Source organism: Ascaphus truei, chromosome 2 (assembly GCF_040206685.1).
Source record: "Ascaphus truei isolate aAscTru1 chromosome 2, aAscTru1.hap1, whole genome shotgun sequence".
NCBI lineage: Eukaryota > Metazoa > Chordata > Amphibia > Anura > Ascaphidae > Ascaphus > Ascaphus truei.
Window position 1 is genome coordinate 122,749,538 of NC_134484.1, and position 25,349 is coordinate 122,774,886.

Here is a 25,349-nt window from a genome sequence, read left to right on the forward strand (position 1 = left end):
CTGACCCGCAGCAGCTGCTGTATCAATTGAGGTGTTTATTTACATCAACTTCATCTGCCTGGCTGACGGAGACTTGGGAGTTTATTTTCTGAGACCAGGAGCGGGCGCATACCCTACCGGAGTCTAAACCCCCTCACGGCGCAGTGAATGCTGGGTCCGCGTTCGGCTGCGGTGGTGATTGCGACGCCGCACAAGAGGGCGTGTGCAGCGCGATCACATAGATGTGCCTCTATGAGGCTGTCTATAGAGCGCGCCAATGCGCACGGGAGCAGAGGCGCCGGCACTCGCGATGCAGGTGGCCGGGCGGCAGTCGGGTCACGTGAGCTAGCATCATTGAGGAGTGGATGTTCACTTTTTATCTATGTAGCAGTGTTTCCCCCACCCTCTGGGAGATTTGCCCTGCTACCAGGTGTGTACTTCTGGTACCTGCTGGCTTACAGGATACTGTTGTCCGCTGGTGGTAGTGGGGACATCAGAACAGGCTTCTGGGGTAGATGATGGATCTTTATCTCATTGGTGCAGCGCCTCCGTCTATTGCAGGCTCCAGGCTTCCATATGTGAAGGCAATCCCCACAGGAGAAGTCACATTACTCCCCCTTAGAGATTGCACTCCAGGCAGAAGTATAGTTTAACTTGACTTGTCTTTATTCTCTCTTTGCATACAACAGCATATACTGTACAGCAATCACTCTAGATGACCTCCAACCACAGGATGGTCCCTGGCCTAGGGCACCAAGGGCGTTCCAAACTCTTCCCTTACTCCCTGGTAGAGTAAGGGGTATGGTACTCGCCCCACTCCCCCATGGGGAGGGGACAGAAGGTTCCAGAGCTTTGAACACCTCTGTGTGATACCAGTCTCTTTCAAGAGGGAGAGACAACTGCCTAAATTTACATGGGCAGCCCCTTAAGTACCGAGGGGGAAGGACCAAGGTCTGAGCCCCTTATTGGGCAAAACACAGGCCTTAGCCCACCTCCTCTCCTGTCACTCAAGGGAGCTGCTTACTGTGGGGAAAACCTTGGATTGGTCCTGACACTGCCTGCATTGTTACCAGGGCTTGCATGTCAGGGAGGGAAGATTAGTAGCCAAAACACACATGGCTACATCTACATAAGGTGATCCTGAAACTGGATATTACAACTGAACTCATCACTCTTTTGTGTTCATCTTTAACCCCTCAACCATCTTGTAGATCTGGTAATATTACAACATTGTATCACTGTATCATTGAGGAATCTCATTTCTATGTGTATTTAAAAAAAAATTACATTGTTCAATTGCTATTCTGCAATCATTTTATAAAAGTCATTATTTCCAGGTACATTTTTGCGCTGGTTTCTGTCTTTCTAACCCTACTTCCTGGTAAATAATTTTATAAATAAATAAAAACGTGAACAGCTAATATGAAGGAACATTAGTGAAGTAATAAAAAGAGAGAAAAAAGGGGATATCAGAACAAACTAAAGGAGGAAGCTCCAACTGAAAAGTTGCCCTCAATAGTTATAAGCAATGCTCTTCCCAGCTCGCTGTGGATGGAGGTAGCAGAAGAGGGGTGCAAAAATAGCCTTATAAGAGGATGACGGTCACATACCCACCCCGGGGTGAGTGGACAAGTGGAAGGCGGTTCTAACATAGATATGCATCTAAAAATACATACATACATTTATTTACAATTATTAACAATTATAATGAATGATACAAACATTTTCAAACTTATTTAATATAGAAAAAACTTTTTAATTGGTTATCTTTAGCAAATCATGTGGCAAATATATTAAGACATGATTTTCTTCTTAATGGTTTCAAGGACTTGTATGAAAAGTTCTTAGCGGTATGGTTATCAGAAGCAAGTTCCATACAGCTTATTTCATTACTTATTTTTGGTTGCAGTTTAGTTTGCCAGTATGATGGCCATCACTGCATTTTTCAATTTTCCACATTGGAACCTGTACGTAGTGAATATGGCCCCATGTTTATAAACTAGGCCATTCCAAATCAAGACCTCTTCACAGTGGCCATAGCTAACTATTCATTTACAAAATATGCAGTAAAGGGGCCTGTGGTTTTTTTCTTTTTAGACAGAGGAAAAACATCTTGGAGGCCGCCACCTTTGGGCCTTACAAATACAGTAAATGCTTGTTATATTTGTCCTGTCTTAGCATCATCTCTCATTCAAGAGATACCTCCAATTTCTATGCACATTCTGGATATAAAAAGGACCACTGCAATGATATTGCTGATGAACCAATGAATAGGGGAAATGTTGCTACGACACATTCTGTTTCCTTTATTCATTGCAGCAGACACTCCAAGATTGGGCACATGAAAATAGGTACCCTTTAGTACGCTTGTCAACTTGGGGTACAGGAGCTTCTAAGCAAGTGAGCATCTCCCATACAATTTATTAGATGCAAAGATAATTTTACCCAAAAAAGTTGTATTTCATAAAATTAAAAGCTTATAACATCCCTGAAACACACATTTATCAAATATTTGATCGATCTTCAAGCTGCTGTAATTTGCTGAAGGTTCTGCACTCCCCATAGGATACCAGCAGTGGAGCGCTCCTTGACTCTCGCACATGGACAGAACTGGTACAGTAGGTAACGCTGGATTTAATAGGTACCTGATAAATAGATATAGTTGGAGGGTGTCCATCTTTACTTGCAAAATGTGCTGGGATATCCGAGGCCTATTAAACACTGAACTGACACTGTATTACTGTACGTCATGAGAGCGGAGACCCCCCAGTGCTGCTACGTAATGTTTGAAAATATATACATTATATACCTTAAAACACTACCCATTCATTGTGTGATTAAAACTTAACTTACCGGCAATGCCATGTTATTCTTATAACTACTAGCTCCTCAGGCAGTTTTACTTAAATTTAGCAGTGTTGTGGGTTTATTCCTTTCTTTTTTGGTACTGCAAACACTTTTTATAACATACAGTGACACTATTCATTGTCATATTTCCCACAAGCTCAGTTCGGTTGAATGTTTTCATGTCATATGGTCATAGCGAGGTAGATTAATAGGAAGTTCTATCAGGAAATTTCTATCCTGTTATTGTTCTTCCTCAGCTGTTGATGGCTGAGTTAATTCTCTTTAGTTTTGTCATGCTCCAAGGCACACATTGCCAAGCTATGATAAGCTATACAAGCTATACCACGGTGTCCATCAAAGTCCTCACCCTGCTTTTTAAGCCTTACCCTGACCTGATGTGCTATTCAGAAAGCCTGAAAAGATTCCGTTAAAAAACAAACAAAAAACAGGTTCAATATGTCCTGAGGCTATCGGTTTTGAGTTAAACTGGGTGAAGTAGAAATATTTTACTCATCAGCTTTGCAGTCACAGAGTTTGCTTCAGCTAGAACAAAACTGCTGAGGCATTTAGAGAAAATTAACCCCCCATCCTGGCAGCCAGATGTGACTGGTTTCTGATGAATGCACATGAGTGGGCTGAAAAATCAAGAGACTGTGAAATTCCTGTCAGGTCTGTACAGTGCAGAATGGGCTATTGACTGCTTTCTATATTTCCCTCCATCATTCTTCTTGAACACTGCCATTAATTTCCTCTCCTGCTCTGACTTTTTTTTTTTTTTTTTTTTTTTTTTTTTTAAGATCTCGGCGCTGCAGAGCAGGATGCACAGGGCTTTGGGAGAGTTCTTCAAACAACGAGGCCTCTATAGCCAGGCTGGGCTGGCGAAGTTCCAGGCAGCCTCTCAAGAGAATGCTCAGAAAATATTAGCTGTGCAGGTAGGTGATTGCAAGGAACTAGGAAAGATCATTCTGATGTAGATTGAAAAGCAAATGATGGGTAGTGTGATGAAGCATTGAAACCATATCCCATCAGGGTTTTATAAATGTTTTACCTCTTTAATAAACTGGAATTGCATGAAGGATGAATTGAATAAGTTAACACATACACTATGCATGTTTGCAAAAACAAGATTTTTTTCCCCCCTTTTCACCCCTCTAAATAATAAAATATACAAATTAATTGTGACATATAATGAAACAGTAATCCCTGTATTATTGCTGCAGTTTGTCTTTAAAGCAATTTACATCCTAATGCAGAGCTAAATCAGTATTTAATGTGTCCTATTTTCTTTAGTTTACCCAAAACAAATCTTTGAAGGCATTGTAACAGCCGCAAAAACTTATAACACCTTGCACTGCACATAACTTTGCATGAAGTATTTTGACAAATCTGTTTTTCTTTTGTAATATTTCTGTGTATTTTTTTTATGTGGTAGGTGAAATACAGACATGGAAAATATCTCTTAATTTCATTTTGTATTTAATGGGCTTTACCCTGATGATGACATGAAACAGAGTTCCCTGTATACCTATTAAACCTTGTCTTTGCAAACAATTCTACTTATCTTTTACATGTTTAATGCAGCATATTCTAATACACTATAACTTGCATTTTCCACCACAGCATACTGCAGTGCCAGCATTAAAGATACAATTTTTCATTTATATTTTTATTTTTTTCTGTATTAACACAAATGATGCTTAGTTACACCATCAATATGATTAAAGAAAAACAGCTAACATGACCAGAACTTCAAGTACAACTTTAGCTGAAATCAGTCAGCCCTAATTCAAAATCCTTATTCAAAAAATAAAATACTAGCATAATTTATTCTCAAATTTCTCAGTCCCCAAAATATCTCTGTAAATACAAGAAACTGAATTATCACCCAATAAAAAGTATGTCGTTATAAGCATAACTTTTAAGATTTGCTTTATACAGTAGTAGTGTGTGGTGTATTGAGTCCATTGCTAATACAGTATGTGACTTGTCAAAAAAGTGCATTGGTCAAAGATACAGTATATTTTGCAACATGTAGGAGTTTGACAAAAGTGAAAGCACTTAGCAGTGCAACTTCTTTAACATGATTTGCTTATGAATTTAAAACATATTTAATATTGTTGCAAATGTACTCCATAAACCTCAGTCTATAAATGTAGAATGTATTTGCAAGTATCGATAAAAGAAGATGGAAAAAGTGCTATTTATGAATACAAACTGAGAAGGTAATTTACATTGGTAAGTTCTATTAAAAGACTCTCTCTAGGGCAATGTTTTTCAACCAGGATTCAACCCTTGGGTTCCCCGGCCAACTATAAAGCGTCCCCTGCAATTGGTAGATAATTTGGAAATTGTACCAATTACAGAATAATTTACAATGCATCTGATCTCTGACACGCTATTGGAGAGGGTTGGGGTTCCTTACAATGCATCAGATCTCAGACACGCTATTAGAGAGGAATGGGGTTCCTTATAATGCATCTGATCTCAGACACACTATTAGAGAGAGTTGGGGTTTGTTACAATACATCTGATCTCAGACACGCTATTAGAGAGGGTTGGGGTTTCTTACAATGCATCTGATCTCAGACACGCTATTAGAGAGGGTTGCGGTTCTGCAGAATTTCACAATATAATTATAGGGTTCCTTAACCAAAAATAAGTGGGCAGGTTTTTAGTCTAATTTTGAAGATAGGGAGAATGCTGAATAGGGGCTGGTAGGGCATTAATGAGTTTGGGTGCTGTAAGTAGCATCGCCAGGTGTCTGTTTTTTGTCACGCTTTGCAGCCCGCAGACCAGACCAGTCCCCTGTACTGAGGTGGGATGTAGAGTATACGCACTGACAGCAGAGGGGACGTGTCCGGGATGTGGCGTCGTAGCGTAGCCAGGCCTGGATGTAGATAAAGAATGGTCAAGTACTTACCGAGTTCGAGGATATAGAAAGTTCCGTAGTCAAAATCCGTAGCAGAGTCCGAGGGTCTTAGAGGTTAGAGTAGTCTGTAGGAAATATACAAATGGGTAAATCAATGGACTAACCCTCCAGGCGCTCAGAATAAAACATAGTCCTGCTGGTGAGCAATGATACAATGAATCTCATAGACCCCGGCTATATTCAACCGTTTAGCAGTGTGAAAAGTGTATCCTTCCCTCCAACCGGCTCACCAAGAGCACTATCAGGCTGGAACACGGGAAACTCACGTATATTTCTTGATGTCCGGTCTTGCAATTTGCTGTGCTGTATGCTCCCGCTCCTCCTGGATAGTCTGTAGGAAAGCCGAGTTCATGAGCCAGAGGGGGAATTCAGACGAGCCGGGTCAGTAGCTGTACGGAAGAGAGCACGACACAGGTTCCAGGCAACACAGGTAGCAAGGAGCTATGCAGAGCAAGGAAGTGAAGGCAAAGCAGGATATTTAAAGCGACAGTGACCAATCCGGACTAGGGGCATGGCGGAGGCGTGTCGAGGAACTACTCGTGAGTGGCTGAGAGACCAGGATGTAGTAGAGCACAGCTGAGAGTCTGTAACACCAGTGCCAGAATCCAAGATGGCGGCGGCAGAGTTCAAGGTATGCACTGGACGGCGGCATGGGTAGCGACGGGGGGCAGGGACAGCAGCCGCTGCAGTACTGGTAGTGGGTAAGGAGGGGTCACGCCGCTAGGGACGTGGCCCCCGATTCCTTACAGTACCCCCCCTTCAGGATCGACTTCAGGACGATCCATCCAAGGCTTCTGTGGAAATTTCTTGTGGAAGCGATTGAGTAGAGCTGGAGCATGAATGTCGTCCCTTGATATCCAGGAACGCTCTTCTGGACCATAGCCCTTCCAATGTACAAGGAACTGTACTTTTCCCCTGGATATATGGGAATCCACAATGGACTGTACCTCGAATTCAGAGTGTCCTTGGACCGTAACAGGGTTGGGTTTACGGGCTTTTGCAGGGAAGCGATTGCTCTGAACGAAAGGCTTGAGCAGGGATACATGGAACGCATTGGGAATGTTCATGGATGAAGGCGGAACGTGACAGGATTGATTTGTTCCTGAATCAAGAAAGGCCCCAAAAACGTAGGCGCCAATTTCGGGGTAGGAGTCTTCAGTCTTATATTCTTTGCTGAAAGCCAGACTCGGTCCCCTGGCTTGTAATTGGGAGCCTGTTGACGACGACGATCTGCTTGAGATTTGAACCTCTGAGCTGCCCTAAGGAGTGTGGATTGGATCTTGATCCATGAGTTCTGTAGCGTTGTTACCCATTCATCGGCTGCTGGCACTCCTGAGGGAGTGTTGGAGATTGGAAGCCGACTTGGATGAAAGCCGTAATTCACGAAAAACTGAGATTCTTGCGTAGATTCATTACGGAGAGAATTGGAAGCAAATACCGCCCATGGTAACAGATAAACCCAATTATCTTGGGTATCAGAAATAAAGCATCGTAGATACTGTTCAAGGCTGTGATTAAGTCTCTCAGTTTGCCCATTAGTTTGGGGATGATAGCCTGAAGAGAAGGATAAGGCCATACCAAGCCTCTTGGAGAAAGCACTCCAAATCCTTGATATGAATTGTGATCCTCGGTCAGAAAATATGGACGTAGGGATCCCGTGGATAAGAAACACTTCTTTGGTAAAATTATCTGCCAGGGTGGGAGAGGAGGGAAGCTACTCTTTGATAAAGGGCGTCTTGCCTGAAACGCGTCAGAGTGTTTGTTTTTTTGTTCCCCGGTACTATGTTCAATAAATACCCGTTTTAACTTCATATTCTTGGTGCTGGTCCCCTTCTTCAGCTGTGCTCCGCATCAATCCCAGGATTTCTCTTCTGCCAAGACCGCATTGCGTGATACACGCACATATAAGAAGCTGCTGTACGTGAGTATTGTTTCTCCCCCATCTCAAAGGGAGAGTTGTTGACCAGTACCAGTGCTATGGTTGAGATACTCTGCCCGGTGGAGTACTGCACGAGACTGCTTTATGCTTATGCAAATATTTGTCTCCACCTCATGGACAGTTATGGATCATTGAATTCTCACTATTTATAACTGCACTGGGTCCAATATTTCTCTCAGCACCATTTGACTTTTTCCCACACTATTATGTGTGTTTTCCTCAAATATTGATTGTTACTATATGTTTCCACCACACTGAGCACTGCTACTTGGACTTGTGTCTAAATTACCTATCCTTGGAGGTCTAGCTTGGAATTTTTTTTGGCCCCTTGAAGCCTATCAAACAGTTCCAAAATCAGAGGCAGGGGATACCGGTTTTTGAAAGTAATGAGATTGAGGCCCCGGTAGTCAATGCATGATCTCAGGGATCCATCCTTTTTCTTCACAAAAAAGAAACCGGCACCGGCAGGAGACGAAGAGTTGCGAATTGATCCCTTCTCAAGATTTTCTTTGATGTAGGTTGCCATGGCTTCAGTCTCTGGGAGAGACAAGGGGTAGGACTTAGACTTTGGCAGGACGGCACCAGGGACCAGATCAATGGGACAATAATAGGGTCTATGAGGAAGCAGGACGTCTGACTGAGACTTACTGAAAACATCGATGAAATCAGCATATACTTCGGGAAGAGTGGAGTTGCTATCAGAAGGCGTTTCCATTCCCGCGATAACTGTGGCAGGAGCTATGACCGGCGAGGGTGGTGCGTCTGGCTCTGGATCCCATTGAATCGGTTTGCAGTCCCTCCAATTTATGCGTGGGTTGTGATGCTGTAACCACGGTAACCCTAGGATAACTGAAACATCAGGAGAGTGTATTACGTCAAAGGAGATAATCTCAGTGTGAGTACCGGCAGATAACGTGAGAGGAAGAGTCTGTAACGTGATAAAAGCAGGTTGCAAAGGACGTCCATCAATAGCCTCGAGTCCAATTGGTGCTTTCTTGGAGATAAGAGAAATCTTGTTACGGGTGGCGAACTCTTGGTCCACAAAATTACCACCGGAGCCTGAATCTAGAAAAGCAGCAGTAGTTACACGAAAATTCGGGCCTTCTAGCGAAACTGGGAGCATAATCCTCTTAGGGAGTTTCTCTTTAGAGAGGGAGTAAGAAGAAATTGACCCGAGGGTAAGTCCCTCTTGCATGCCTGGTCCCGTTTGTTCCTTGGGCCTCAAAGGACAAAAACGTACCACATGATCTGGTGATCCACAATAATAGCATAGGCCCTCATTCTGGCGGCGAAGCCTCTCGGCCATCCAGTCAGGAGTACGGATCCGCTGACTGCCGATCTCCATGTGTTCCACAGCGTCAGGAACAGGCCTAGGATAAGGAGAGTCAGTAGGCACGAACCTGGGACGTTGGCGTTCGTGATGTTGCTCCTGGAGGCGCAGATCCACGCGTATGCACTGTGCGATCAAATCCTCCAATGCTTGGGGTCGGGGCCGGACTGCAAGTTCATCCTTTACAGATTCGGACAAACCTTGCCAAAATATAGCAGAAAGTGCCTCTTCGTTTCAACGAGTCTCTACTGCGACTGTCCGGAATTCCAGTGCATATTTGGCTACGGACCTACGACCCTGAGACAAATGAACTAAAGAAGTGGCAGCAGAATCTTTGCGAACAGGAATATCAAATACCTGCTGGAATTCTTGGCGGAAAAGCTGGTAATCCGACGTGGTCTCCGGACGCAGCTCCCAGATGGGAGAAGCCAAGGCATCCCCTGTTAAGAGAGAGTAAACATAGGCTACCTTTGTGCGTCCATTTGGAAAGAGGCTTGGAGATATTTCAAACTGAATTTCACACTGGTTCAAAAACCCTCGACAGGCCAGAGGGTCACCCGCATATGCTTTAGGCGTAGGGATTCTTAAAGGTGCGGCTGCTGCTGGTGGTGGAGTTGGCTGTAGTGAGAGAGTGGATAGCTGTTGAATCAAACAGGTAATCTGCTCTCCAAAAGTTTGGATGCATAGTGCAAGGGACGTAATTAGCTCTCTCACCTCAGCCAGGTCTGCATTTGGGCTCTGCATAATGTCACGCTGTGCAGCCTGCAGACCAGACCAGTCCCCTGTACTGAGGTGGGATGTAGAGTATACGCACCGACAGCAGAGGGTGTGTGTCCAGGATGTGGCGTAGTAGCGTAGCCAGGCCTGGATGTAGATAAAGAATGGTCAAGTACTTGCCGAGTCCGAGGATATAGAAAGTTCCGTAGTCAAAATCCGTAGCAGAGTCCGAGGGTCTTAGATGTTATAGTAGTCTGTAGGAAAGCCGAGTTCAGGAGCCAGAGGGGGAATTCAGATGAGCCGGGTCAGTAGCTGTACGGAATAAACACAAGAGAGCACGACACAGGTTCCAGGCAACACAGGTAGCAAGGAGCTATGCAGAGCAAGGAAGTGAAGTCAGAGCAGGATATTTAAAGCGACAGTGACCAATCCGGACGAGGGGCATGGCGGAGGCGTGTCGAGGAGCTGCTCGTGAGTGGCTGAGAGACCAGGAAGTAGTAGAGCACAGCTGAGAGTCTGTAAAACCAGTACCAGAATCCAAGATGGCGACGGCATGGGTAGCGACGGGGGGCAGAGACAGCAGCCGCTGCAGTACTGGTAGTGGGTAAGGAGGGGTCACGCCGCAAGGGACGTGGCCCCCGATTCCTTACAGTTGGCCGGACAGGCCAGTAATTTTGCTGTGTGTCCGGTAGAAAAATTGAGGTAATACCGGACACGTATGTGTCCAGTATTACCACTGGCTAGGTGGCGGCAGCAAGCGCGAAGGTGGCAGCAAGTGTGAGGGTGGCGAGTATGGTGGCGGCGGCAAGCGCGTGTGCGGTGGCCAGCTGGAAGCGCTGGTGCTGAGGGGCGGGCCGCGGATGGTGACCGGAAGCAGTGAAGAGACTCCAGTGCTGAGTGGAGGTGAGGATGACCAGTCAGTGAGCGTGGGGGCGGAGCCCACACCTTGGCGGTGGTGCCGCCAGAGACTGCTGCACTGACATGTTCTGGTGCTGTCTGCCTGGAGATAGGGTTAGTTGAAATACAATTCGGCCTGAGAGATGATGATATTGGGGGGGGGGGGATAAGATGATGATGGGGGGATAAGATGATGAGGGGGGGATAAAATGATGATGGGGATTAGATGATAATGAGGGGGGATAAAATGATGATGAGGGGGGGATAAGATGAAGATGATGATGAGCGGGGGAGGAAATGACATGATGAGTGGGGGAGGAAATGAGATGATGATGATGAGCGGGGAAATGAGATGATTAAGATGGGGGGGGGGAAATAGGATGATGATAATGGGGCCACCACTGTGTCCAGTATTTTTGTATAAGACATCTGGCAACCCTAGCTGTAAGACAATGATTTCAGACAGGACAATCATGTGGTGTAAACAGAAGGCTTGCGTGTTCAGAGCAAGTGTACACAAACGCATGTAGCAGCAGATTAGGAATCCAGAGAGGGAGAGAGGTGTGACTTGAAGTACAGTACAGCAAAAATGTTTGAGGGGAACCAGCTTAGAGATTTGAGGACAGGGGAGTGGAAGTGAATCATCTTACATAAACCAAGGAGTAATATGGGGCAGAGGCAAACATTTTTTTTTTACTTGCATGAACTGCCCAATTCAAGAGATATCAGGTGAGGTGTAACAAGGTAATTTTGGAGCAGCATTGAGCCATTCTTTTGCCTATTTGCATCAATGTATCATGGTTCTTTGCTCCAATTTTGCTCTGTGTGTACACTTTTTGAAGGGGCAATAGGAAGAGTTACCAGGCACGCACATTATAATGCAATGTACAATATCAAGCACTTATCTTGCTTCATATTTTTCACTTTTATTTGCAGCAAAAATTATCTTGGTCTTCGGCAAAAATCAAACTTTCTGTTTAATAATCTGTGTTAGATGTACATAATAAGTTTTTCAGAGAATTGTGTCAAAACACAGCTATTGAGCATTGGCAGTAGCAACCAATCAGTGTAGGGAATGCTACTCGCCACAGGGCAATAAAAATGGCCTGAAGCAGGATATCAGCGTGACATTCGTTTTACATGAATACTGAACAAGAAGATTATGTCAAGTTTTAAACATTGACATCATTTTATAATTTGCTACCGTATGAAAAGTTGAGCTTGCTTCAAGCCATATCACCAAGGAGGAATGTGGTGAGGGGGCAGGGGGAATTAATATGTGCTATTTCTTTAGATTAACCAAACTTCTAAGCATATGTTTGCCTTAATTATCATCAAAGAAGTATTTAGTGTACTTCATAATAGTTATAAATTGTCCATAATTTACTAGATGTTTGTTTAATTATCTAATAGCTACTCTTGTCTTTTGCCCCAAAATGTGGGCACTGTTGGATGATTCTTCTGGTTTCTCTTCCGCTATAAACATTGATTTCTGCCCAAAATGACTCACTGAATAAATGACAAACTACAGCCAAATGTGCCAAGACAGTGAAAAACACCTTTGAGCACATTCACATGTATTAGACAGTTCCACAAACCTGCATTTCACCATTTATTTATTTTATTAATTTATAAAATGTTTTACCAGGAAGTAATACATTGAGAGTTACCTCGCATTTTCAAGTATGTCCTGGGCATAGAGTTACTGTATGATGACAAATAATACATGGTTACAAATACAGTTACATAAATGAACAGGGTATACATTATATACAATACATTGCATGCACAGTTAGAGAAGATGTATATTATAGGCTTATGTAACAGTTACAGACCAGATTAAAATGTGAGACAGCCTTAGTTTTGAAAGAACTTAAACTGGTGTTGGATGTGAGAGTCTCCGGTAGGTTGTTCCAGTTTTGGGGTGCACGGTAAGAGAAGGAGGAGCGGCCGGATACTTTGTTTAGCCTTGGGACCATGAACAGTCTTTTGGAGTCTGATCTCAGGTGATAAGTGCTGCATGTGGTAGGGGTGAGGAGCTTGTTCAGATAGGTGGGTAGCTTGCCCAGAAAGTATTTGAAGGCAAGACAGGAAAGGTGAACTTTGCGACTGGACTCGAGTGTTGACCAATCTAGTTCTTTGAGCATTTCGCAGTGATGTGTGTTGTAGTTGCATTGGAGAACGAAACGACAAATTGAATTGTAGATGGTGTCAAGTTTGCCAAGGTGGGTTTGGGGTGCCGAGCCATATACTATGTCTCCATAGTCGATAATTGGCATTAGCATCTGCTGTGCAATACGCTTTCTGACCAGCAGGCTTAGGGAGGATTTGTTCCTGTAAAGTACACCTAGTTTGGCAAAGGTTTTGGATGTCAGGGTATCAATGTGCATTCCGAATGTTAAGTGGGAGTCAAACCATATGCCCAGGTATTTAAAACTAGTAACAGGAGTTAGGGTGGTGTTAGCGTTGGTTCTGATCTGGAGCTCAGTCATTGGAAGCTTTAAAAATGTAGTCTTGGTCCCAAATACCATTGTTACAGTCTTGTCAGTGTTTAAAAACAGTTTGTTTTGGGAAATCCAGTTTTTGAGTTTCAAAAAGTCAGACTGAAGTATGTGTTCAAGGTCAGAGAGGCTATGGCTGTGTGCATATAGAATTGTGTCATCTGCATACATGTGTATTGAGGCTTCCTTACAAGCTGTGGGAAGATCATTGATGAACACTGAGAATAGTAGGGGCCCCAGAACAGAGCCTTGCGGGACACCACAGGTGATATCCAAGGGGTTGGATTTAGAGCCTGAGATGGACACATGTTGGGATCTACCTGATAGGTAGGACTGAAACCAGTTTAAAGCGTGCTTTCCTATTCCAGAGCTTTGGAGTTTGTTAAGCAGGATAGCATGATCAACAATATCAAAATCCTTTGCAAAATCTAGGAATATTGCACCTGTGAGTTGACCCCGTTTCATTCCACACTGGATTTCATTGCAAACTTTTAGCAGGGTAGTTACGGTAAAGTGTTTGGGGCGAAAGCCAGATTGGAATTGGCTAGGGAAATTTGTCTTGTTATAGTAATCGCTTATTTGGGAGTGGACACATTTTTCCATGAATTTGGATAGGATTGGGAGAAGGGAGATTGGCCTGTAGTTTGAGACAGTGTTTTTGTCCCCACTTTTGAAGATTGGGACAACTCTGGCAGTTTTCCCAGGTCTTAGGGATATGGCCTGCAGACAGGATAGAGCTGACTATGGAAGCAATTGGTTTGGCAATTGCTGGGGCACCAAGTCTTAGGAACCTAGATTGTAGGAGGTCAGGTCCACATTGGCTTCTTAGTTTTAATTTGAGGAGTGCTTGTGTCACTCAGCATATACAAAGCTTCCACAGAAGCCTGGGATTCTGGGTAATGACATGCAAATGAAAACTCACATTGTCACTTGTTGCTTTTTATCCATTATAAAATGGATCCTGGATCCTTATAGGCTTATGCCTGTAAAACAAAGCCTGGGATAAAGAAGTGCATGGCCAGCAAACCTACTCACAGACAACGCTAATTGATCTTGTATTGTGAATCTGGCAGGGGCTAAACACGGGGTTCACAAAATAAGTTATGGTGAGTAAAGTAGTGACAAAAACCCTCCACTGTACAGCGTACAGTAAAGATTAAAAAAATAAAACACTTCACTTATGAGCACATGCTTTTCTTTAACCCAGGCTTTGTTTTCAAAGTTGTGTAAGGCTTTATTCCTGGTGGCCGCGGCTACTTGCGCTACAGCATGCGCGCCGCACACAATGTATAGCCCTCTATGGGGCAGGCCCCAGTCGGTGTTTGTGCGTGCGCACAAAGTGCGATGCGCGACCGCCTTTGCCAAAAGACAAGATTTTTATCATTTGGCGCGGCAGCTGAGCTGTGGCCACGTCACGGCAGCGGTTCAGCCAGCCACGTGAGTAAAAAATGATCAGTAGCAGAGCACCCTTGCAACAAATGGATAACCCCCATAATGAAGTAATTTATATTATTTTATACACCCTTTAGTGAAGATTTACATTCCCATCCATTTACAGTATGTCCCCCTTTTTTATCATTGTGTAAGTTTCTTGTTTACATGTCTCATTCAAACTGTTTATATTAATGTATATCTAATTTATGATTATATAATAATCTTTTTCATTGTTCTACATTCACATTTAATTTATGATTGCTTATGTTTTTTTGTGCATGTTGATATATATTTATATGCAGTGGTTGACAAATCACCAAAAAATCTACTCGCCACACAAAAAAATCTACTCGCCACCTAGTACCAAACGTGTGCTGCTTGGGCCAATATTTAATCGCCCGGGGGTTAAATCCACTCGCCCGGGGCGAGCAAATGTATAGGTTTGTCGAACACTGTTTATATGCATGTGTGTCTTTTATACATTTCAAGACACTTCCCATGTCTCATTGAGTTTGGCTGACACCAGTCACTATTCAAAGTAGTATAGTTATTTTTTACACACAAATATTTTTGACCGTTTTAGGATTTTTCTGTCTATCATTTATTATATATTTTTGATATGTACACTTTGACACATATCCATTTACACATATGCATTTGTTATGTATCTCATGATATTCTAATTGATATTTCTTTGAACAACCTCTGATTATCCAATTCGCATATACTGTACCTGTTTGATTTCATCATTGCACAAATCTCTATGAAATACCTCTCCAAATGCCTATGGATAATCCGTTATGCAGTTGCTAGGCAAAGAAATGCGTTGGGCCAATAAGGAGCTTACTTTGATCTTGGACGCCAGCCAGTGTGGAAGTTTTTTTGACATTAACCATCACGGAAGCAGATTTTTTCTTGTGTGCAGGGAAAGCGTGGCCCAAATATTTTTTTGTTAAAGCTTGTGTCTATTTTTTTAAAATTTATTTTGATACTTCATGGTCCATATCCTTTGATATGGAACATTTTTAATATCTAAACTAAATGTTTGGTTTAAACTTGGATCATACGATGAGAGCTTGTGCTTCTTTCTTTTTGTATTTTTATTTATCTGTTTACATATTTGTTTTACACACATTGGTAAACCAGATATACAAACAATATATCAAAATATTCCAGCTGCAAAACAGTTTTGAAGTGATGTTTTATTCGTATTATCCTTTATTTGTAAAGCGCCAACATATTCCACAGTGCGGTACAGAGTGACATCAATTACATAAAACTGAATGACATACAAATAAGGGCAGACATGCACAAACCGATACAGAAGGTAATGAGGGCCCTGCTCATGAGATCTTACAATCTCACTGATACATTTGGTACGGGTTATTTGCCCCAGTTTTGTAGCTGGGAGACTGATTAATTACCCCAATAAAGTAGGAGAGAAGTTTTCTATTTATGACTAAAAGCTACTGTGATATTTGTGCACAGAGGCACTTGTTTGGGGTTCTTGGAGATGTTTATGTATATGCTACCATCAATTACTAGGAACATTCTTTCTAAGGAATAACCTAAACTGGAAGCTTAAAGGTGCATTCACTATTGAAACGGATATAAAGTTAGATTACTGTTTTACTCACCCTGTAACTGTAGAATCCATTTTTATGGTTATAGATCATTGCATAGCTATGTAATTTATTCTTTAACGTGTACCCTGTGAGATTTGTTCTTTGTGATAAAAGATATGGAAAATTGATTGTCTATGTTCTACCCTTTATACATGTGTAGCCATGCTGTAAAATGGACTGCAGTTTCCTCTTCTGCTGGCAGTAAGGCCTGGTAAGTTATGGGAATGCCAGCAGTAATCATGGAGGTTTGCCCTCACACCCTGGTGAGGTGCCCTATGTGTGGATAGGAGTGGTTACATACTCTGAGTCCACCATTAGTGACATCAGAGATGTGCCTGCCTCCTGAGAGATATAAGGCACAGCACTGTTCAAAGTTAGGTTGGTTGGAGTAAGTAGCCGGTCTGCGTTGAGACCTGGGGAAAGAGGGCGCTAGTGCTGTAACTAGTGGCCCTATACTGATAAATCAGCATCAAGTTGTAAACGCCATACTGTGTCCAGGGACCTGGCACAGGGGTGATCTCCCTGAGGGGAGAGGGGATCCCACTCCATTGGGAGGGTGTACCTTTGAAGGGATCACGAGCCAAGATGTGCGGCTGAGTCCATCACTGCGAGGGGCAGCTAGCCCATACCGCAACTACAATAAAGATGCTCAAGTTCAACAAATCCTTGCTGTGTGGGTGTGAAGTTCTTGCACAGGAGGAGGCACCACAGAGGAGTTCCTCATCAGTCACATCTTCCTGCGGACGCAGAGATCCTGATGAGGTGGAGGCGCTGCACTGGATATAGGTAGGACTCACGCACACTACCTCAGCTGCCTGTCTGGGTTGGCAATCCCCACACAACATCATGCGGGAGACTCAGGAGTCCTGTTGCCAACAGGTGCACCACCAGACACGACCATGTAATGGGGGCTGGTTAGACCACAGGGGCCAATGTGAGATTGGGTGGCTCAGGCTAGGCCAGAAAATCCGTTACACATGTTTAAGCCCTGTCGAATTAGCAGCAGATTTTATGTTTGTTGCATAACAGGGCTGAGTTAAAATTCACAATCATTGGTGCTGTTACACGATTCAGTGGTAGATCCACAAATCCGCAAAAACAACTGCTTCTATGGTCTTGATTAGCAGAAGCTTAGCAGTACGTTAAGATACTTGTCCACGTGTGTGCGTCAAACATGTTAACACCAAGCTACACATTAACAACTACTAATGCACATATGCGTTAATTCACAGTTTTACACATGATATTTCTCGCATCCTTGATACAAAGCACATGCTCTTTAGTATCTAATACAACCCATGCACTCTGAATATCTTAGCGCGCACATGCATTAGCATTATTTAATGGCTCAATATTGGGTGTTTCTCACATCCCATAACTAGGCTAGGTAAGCAAGATGTCCCAGCCAGCAGATTGTGGTCCTTCTAGCCAGGTAGGCAGGAATAGAATGGTATGGTTCACTGCTGAGGAACTTGATCTGCTCATAAATGGCATAGTGGATAACTATGCCAAGTTATTTGGTGAAATGTGTTATTGCACATCCATCTCAGAGAAAACTGGGATCTGGAATAACATCCTGAAGTCCATCAACAGTCTAGTCCATGCTGTCAGGAACACTGACATGTTAAAGAAAATATGGTCTTACAGCAAAAGAAAGGTGAAGCAAAAACTATTTGACCATGCCAAGGCTGCCTGAAGTATAGGGGGTGGTCCACCTAAGGATGTCCACCTTGAGCCATATGAACACCGTCTGATGGAGGTCAGGTGGTCTGCCCATTCTGGTCGACACTTCTGACCTGCAGTCGGAGGAAGCTGGTAAGTGATCCATAACTAATTATGACTAACGTAAAAAAATCACTATATCCAATTGATCCCACCCACACATTAAACACATAAATCTATAACTCAACAATATTCAAATGATATGGACATAACCTAAGCATTAACTGTTCCATTAACACACAAGTATAAGAATCATTCCAGTATAATGTGTTTTTCAAAATCTGTATACTAATTGACATTTTTAAACAAAGGTTCTATGGTCACTTCAGAGACTTGGTGATTATTTTTGTTGACATTACTGTATGTAGCATTATCCATATAGTACTGATGTGGTTTAAAACACTTGAGTGAATACCAACGTGCCTGTATAAATTGTTAACGATTAGACATGTTCTGTACATTTTACAATGTAGGACTAGAGTACTAGCACAAATAACTGTAACCCTTTTCCAGGCTTCAGGTGACATTCATAGAATTGGCACTAAAGGCTTGTTAAACTTTAACACTCTTTAGGAACGCTTTTCAACATTTAAACACAATCCCATTTTCTATATACAGTATATTCATATGTTGCATGTAGAACATAATTGCACATACACATGCAAAACATGTTGCACATAATTTGCGCATATAAGACCAGAATCACCAAATGGTGCTAAGCTTTAGCTCGCCTTTACTCCCATTCTGCTAAATGGGAATTGTAAATTGGGTTCTAAAATGACTGCTTAACTGGATAGCTGCACTACGATGAGGCACCACAACCTAAGTGCCAAATGACATCACCATCCACCATATTTGATCACAAAACGCTATAAAAACACCAGATTCATTGAGAGTGGATCATCAGAAACAATTTAATACTAATAAAGTACAATTCTGATAAAATTTTATCAACTTATGGTTAAAATCTAAATTTGAGGTGTAACTGCCAAAGTAACGCAAGTTTTATTGAGATCTAAGAACATTAAGAAGGACTATCCCTCCTGCATTACCTCTTTATGGTATATTATATGTATTATATATTATATTACCTTTTTGTGACACACGCTACTGGCTGCCATTCACCTTGCATGGTGATTGGTAGGGGTATTCTGAGACACCGCCCGGCGCGTAGGTATAAAAGGAGGCAGTGTTACTCTACTTGTCACCTCCCACCTTGAGAAAGCGCCAGCCCCGAGTGCGAAACTTATGTCGGGATGACGTCATCGTGTTGACGTCGTGGAGGTCACGGGTGAGATCGCTCTGGTGCATTGGGGGGCCGGGTATGATATGATAGGCGGCTGGCATCTTAGCTTAGATGCAGTATGTGCGGCTACAATTGTGAGTTGACTTTGAGCTCTAACAGCTTATGCGACCATGGTCATTTGCACCGCAGTGAGAAACTGGTTACTTGGGCACATGTGCTACATATTGAGATTCTGCTGCTAGAGTATTAACTCCTGTGTGATATTTACATTTTATGACTACACAGAGTTACCAAGTCTACACTGATATTCACCATAGCTAGCTACCCGTGTCTTTAGCATAGAGAGGCGGCTATATCCAGGGTTACACCGTCAGGGTATACACTGCACCGGTATGCCAGAGCCAATTTAGGCATATGGGTGTTACCCTATTGCCATCTGTACGGGTATCTTATGAATAGTATACATTTGAATGTCCAGGCATAAGATAGATACCTCTCTATTAACCCCACATCACGATCTAGTTACCACCATTAGGGATTATTTGATTACTTGTATTTGGACTGTCCACCACATTCCCTTCTGGTGCTACCTATCACCCTTTTGTTTTAATTGTTTTTATGATAATTAGAGTATGCGTCGTTATCTTTGTATTAATAAAACTTTATTATTTTGGCCTGCAATAGGCTTTTAGTGGCAACTGTCCTCCCACAGTGTTGGGAGCGGCTGCTTCGTGTACCCCATACAGCTCATTAGAAAATTTGTCAGGGAGTATTATACCCCTATATATCATAGCAGCCTTGTTGTACAATTAATAGGGATCTTTGGGAGACATCGTGATCTCCTTGTTTGTTTTTGTGTTCTTTTTGTGACACATCCTGCAACTGTATCAATACTCAAATACTAGTGAGAGTGCAGTGAACAGCGCAGCTTATCCTTCTCTGTGGAAATTGTGGGCCAGATATATGACAGTTTGTTTTTATTGGAGTCACCGGAATCATGCGGAGAGCTGAGCTGAAGAAGTTAGCAAGGCCCCAAGGAGGTGGCCTAAAGCGAGCTTTGTCGAGATGTACGACCATCAAGAGGACTATCCGTCATGCATTACATTATATTACATTATAACTCACCAATATACAGCAGAAATATATAGTGCTAAGGTATAGTACTAACAGTCTACCTCCTCGAGACTCCATCAACACCTAACTGGTAAGATCAGCAACTGCCTTCTATATCTACAGTTGTCTTACACTTGCCTGGCTGTCTGCTTCTGTTGTGGAACACCAGGATCACCTACCAGCCTGGATAAAGCTAACCCCATATATAATAAAGTTTGAACATTTTGATTCAGTGCGATGAAAATTACAATCAAATATCACAGCCATTTCAAACATCTGTCATCCATCATCTGTACCTGCTCCCTACTATCAACTACATTTCCCAACTATCTCCACGGTGCGTTCTGCCTGCCCAACGTCTGAAGAGCCTAATGTCATCTTCACACCAGAAGCAGCAACTTTAATTTTACGTAAGAGAAAAAAAAGATGTCCTTCAGCGTGTGGTTTCACTGTTTCCTCTCCAGGGTATATAGGGAGAAAACAAGAAGAAAAACAAACCACATACAGGTGGTGTAATATGGGTTGATATCACTTTGAATGATACTGAAAGCTTGAACTAGAGAACTTAACACTAGCCTGTGTTCTGTTCCCAGTAGGTCTGCTCCTCTATATCATTCCTGATGGTATCTTGAAATTAGAATGGAGAAAGGCATAGCATAATATTGTTTGACAATAAAAAGAGATAAAAAGTAAAATTCACACTCACAAACAAACACACGAGGCATTGTGGTTTGATTTATCAGCCAATGCTGTTTGGAAGCCGTCTATCTCCGTTGGGATGTCCGTGTAGTCGTCTGTGTCCAGCCCTCAGATACCGGTTAGCTCCTCCAGCATTCATAGGCTCCCCAGATTTGTACACAGTCTGGTTTGCCTATCTCTGCTTGCGTCTCTGTTCCGCACATGATGCGCCGGTTCCTTCGATAGTTTGCAGAGCTGATTGAACAGATGGCAATCCCTAGAGGTACGGAGGCTCCAAAGGGTCACAAAACATCAAACGCGTTTCGCTAAATTGGCTTCCTCAGTGATGTCAAACCACAATGCCTTGTGTGTTTGTTTGTGAGTGTGAATTTTACTTTTTATCTCTTTTTATTGGTCATTAAAACAGGATTATGCTATGCCTTTCGCCATTCTAATTTCAAGATACCATCAGGAATGATATATAGGAACAGAATACAGGCAAGTGTTAAGTTCTCTAGTTCAAGCTTTCAGTATCATTCAAAGTGATATCAACACATATTACACCACCTATATGTGGTTTGTCTTTCTTCTTGTTTTCACCCTATATACCCTTGAGAGGAAACAGTGAAACCACGTGCTGGAGGATTTCTGTTTTTTCTCTTACGTTCTATGTTGGAAGGAGTTTGAATAGCCTCCTGCGCCAAAAAGAGCCAGGTACACCCAGGATACATTCTGAAAACATGCCTAAAACTTGTCTTAAACTAGCCCCAGCATTTCTGCATTGATTAATGGCCCATCAGATTAACACCGGGGGTCCTTGGCAGTCTTACCAGCTGCCAATTGACTGCCTCTTGTACCAGCTACTACTTATTTTGACCAATTACCAGCCATTCTAGCTTATTGTTATTAACTATAACTATTATTACTAACTGCGTCACCTGTTTGATATACTGTATTATTCTCATTCTTGCTTTCCCCCAAATGCTCAAAACACATTGTTCCCTTCCCCAGTGCCTTGCTTTGATTGTCCACTTCCCAAATGCTTCAACATTTACCTAAATCCAATATCTATTGGATTTCTCCCTTCTCCACTGTTTACCCCAACCTCACAAATCATTATCAGTCCCTCCCCAACTAGCCTATCCTCTACCCCTCCCTATCTCTCATCCACCCCATAGCACAATAACCTGTCCCTCCTTGCTACTCATCCTCCTCCCACTCCACTCCTTCTCCCCCTTATCCTGCCCTCCCTTCACCTAAATAGTTTTGCCCCATCCCTCCCTCCAATGCTACAGCCTTCCCCATCACCCCTATTCCTTGCCACAATCCAACTTCCACTCACCATGCCAACCCCAGTAACCTCATATACCCCGTCCTTGTCAATTCCTCTCACTACCCCCCACTCCCACCCCAACCTCCATCAACCTCACATTCTCCTTCTGGAACGCCAGATGCATCTGCAATAAGACCACCTTCACCCTTCATCACTTTCTATAAAACAATATTGCATTCCATGCAATCACCAAAACATGGATTACCAGCAATAACTCTGCCACCCACGCTGCCCTCACATCTAGGTAATCATACTTCACCCATATCCTACATTACACTGGCACTGGAGAAGAAGTTGGCCTTCTTGTCTCCTCATCCTGAAGACCTGCCCCCAACCCTCCTTCCTTCCCCTCACTCCCATTTTCCTATTTTGGATTCCATTTCTTCTCTCTCCCTACCCATCATCATCATCATCATCATCATCATCATCATCATCATCATCATCATCATCATCATCATCATCATCATCATCATCATCATCATCATCATCATCATCATCATCATCATCATCATCATCATTTATCATCCCCCTGGCTCACACACACTATGTTTCAATGAGTTTGACTGCTTCCTCTTCACTCTCACCCTCCTCCAACCTCCTTATCCTCAGTGACTTTAACCTTCACCTCGACAACCCCACCTCAACCACGGCCTTAATCCCCATCATCTCCACCTTTAGACACTCTCTGAATATCCCTCCACCCACTTACACAGAGGCACCCTCTACATTATCCTCACAGCAAGATGTCACACCGGGTCCCCCCCACACTCCTTGTTCCCCCTGCCGATCAACTCCTCTCCACCATCCTTTGCGTCAACCTCCCTGCTCCTGCCTCTTCACCACCACCCAATCCCATCCTTCGCAGAAACCTCAAATCAATTGACCATCCTCCCTTACCTCCTTCACCTCATCACTCCTCCACCCAATCACATACATTATCCTCTCTCCCACTGAACTGTTCTCTATCCACCCTCAACTCTGCATTATTCTACTTGCCTGACTCCATCACACCACTACACCCTGTGTGTCCCACCACAAAGCCACCTCCACCCTGGCTCATCTGCCCACTCAAAACACTCCGACTCACCCTTCTCACAGCTGAGAGATCATAGAAATCTTTCCATTCCACATCTTCACTCCCCACCTTGCAATCCCTTCTCCATCAATACATTTCCACTTTCAAATCTCAAAAACAGATATACAGTACTATAACAGCCTTATCACCTCACTATCACCTAACCCACGCCAACTGCTCTCCTCCTCACACAATCTGCTACAACCCTCCCCATCTATGTCGCATATGCCCCTCTCCCCCTCTCAGTCACCGACCTTCCTTCCCCACTGCGCCCTCCCCCTCTATCCACTACCCCTACTCACTCGTTCCCCTCCTTCTGCCCAACCTCTGACTGATCTCCTCTCAATCATTAAATGCTCCCATCCCACCACATCCTCTTTTGACACCATTTCACTCTCAAAACTCATATTTTCTTCATTGCATTCCATGATCCCCTATTATCTTCCTTCTATCCCATCCCCTCACTTACCCCACCCTGCCCAATGCCCAAGATCTCCCCTACCCTCACCCCTTCCTAAACCTTACTCAAGTCTTTCCAAAACCCTCCAAAGTCTCCCACCTCACGTTCCAATCACCTACTCTGTCCCCACTGTCAGATCCATCACCATGACCGCCGACAAGACTAAATCCAGAGACCTGACCCCAACCCCTGCCCACCAACCAAGCAAGCTCTCAATGCACCTAACCAATAGCCAGACCATAATGTTCCAACGCTGCCCACCACAAAAACATCTTAACAATTACTCTATGTCCGTCACATGAAATGTTCCATATGTAACCCCGTTGTTTTACTAACTAATGTACAGCGCCCTAGATAAAGGCGGTTTATAAATGTTGTTCTAAATAAGACATGCTGAAACTTTGCACCCTTTTGAGCATGTGGCCCTTATTTTTATATTTACTATGGCACAGTTATGTAATCATACCTTTTTGTGTTCTCTATCTATAGGCCCATCTTACCGACTCCCAGTACAATCTCCGGCCCCAAAGGGACAAGTTTCCCATCAGGATACTTCTCAGGGAGGCCACATGCACGTGCAGGGGTCTACACTGACACCGCAGAGACTAGCTCTGATACTTTGTAGTGATATCCTGCTGTGTTTTCAATACACGCTCTACTAACAGACCCGACAGGTTCAGTGAAAGCACTAAAGGGTTATATTTTCAATACCCTGTTCGTAACATATATGGTGATTACACCTTAGACTGAGTACACACTATATTTTGCTATTAAGCCCTTAATTAGATCAGGCCGAGGCTCTGTGCCATCTTTAGCAGCCAGTCAGTCATTTCGGGCTACACAGAACAGCCTCATATTTTGAAGTGTGTGTCTACATCATCAGTGTGTTAGGAGACATTACAGAGGATATCGTGTTCTAACTACGCTGATACCTCAGACTTTGAAATTGGGGCATATATTATTATAGTGTGTTAGAAGTTACTACGGAGATTACGGCGCCACAACTATGCTGTTACAGCCATTTTGATCAGCTGCTTTGACAATCATTCCTTCCACCTCCTATACTCTTAGGGCTTTTGCCCTCTACTAACACGTTGATGCCCCCTGGGAACTCGATCCCCGGGTGTTTGTGCCAGTCTGGTGTTTATAAGGCTGATTCTTACTATTATATTACTAATATTGAGCCCCCGTTGGAGCTTGTGAACACTCACTCTGGGGACCATGTTATCAGCCCTACCTTATAGAGACTGACTGATTTGTTTGCTAGTTCTAGACTTTGGTACCTATCAGGCGACTTCCTTGGCCATTAATATCGCTCTATGCCTTGCATAGGACCCAACAATATAACAGCGAATCAAGTTATACTTCATACTCCAGGGTACTGTTAATGCGTCTCGCCCCTATCCCCGTTATATGTACGGGGATACCAAGCTAGATGAACTTGGCTATCGGTGGTTACTGACATATTCGGCCCACCATCTTTATTTTATTAGATCCAGAGTCTAATATGATCTCTTAGTAGGA

At 43.3% G+C, this 25,349-nt stretch overlaps 1 protein-coding gene across 1 annotated transcript in view; it reads left to right on the forward strand.

Annotated features, from left to right (window-relative positions):
* CCDC178 (coiled-coil domain containing 178) overlaps nt 1-25,349 on the forward strand; it is a 387,874-nt gene that overhangs the window by 324,567 nt on the left and 37,958 nt on the right. Inside the window, exon 19 of the mRNA XM_075584634.1 lies at nt 3,624-3,758. Coding sequence (XP_075440749.1) covers nt 3,624-3,758 — 135 coding nt within the window. The remainder of the gene's footprint in view (nt 1-3,623; nt 3,759-25,349) is intronic.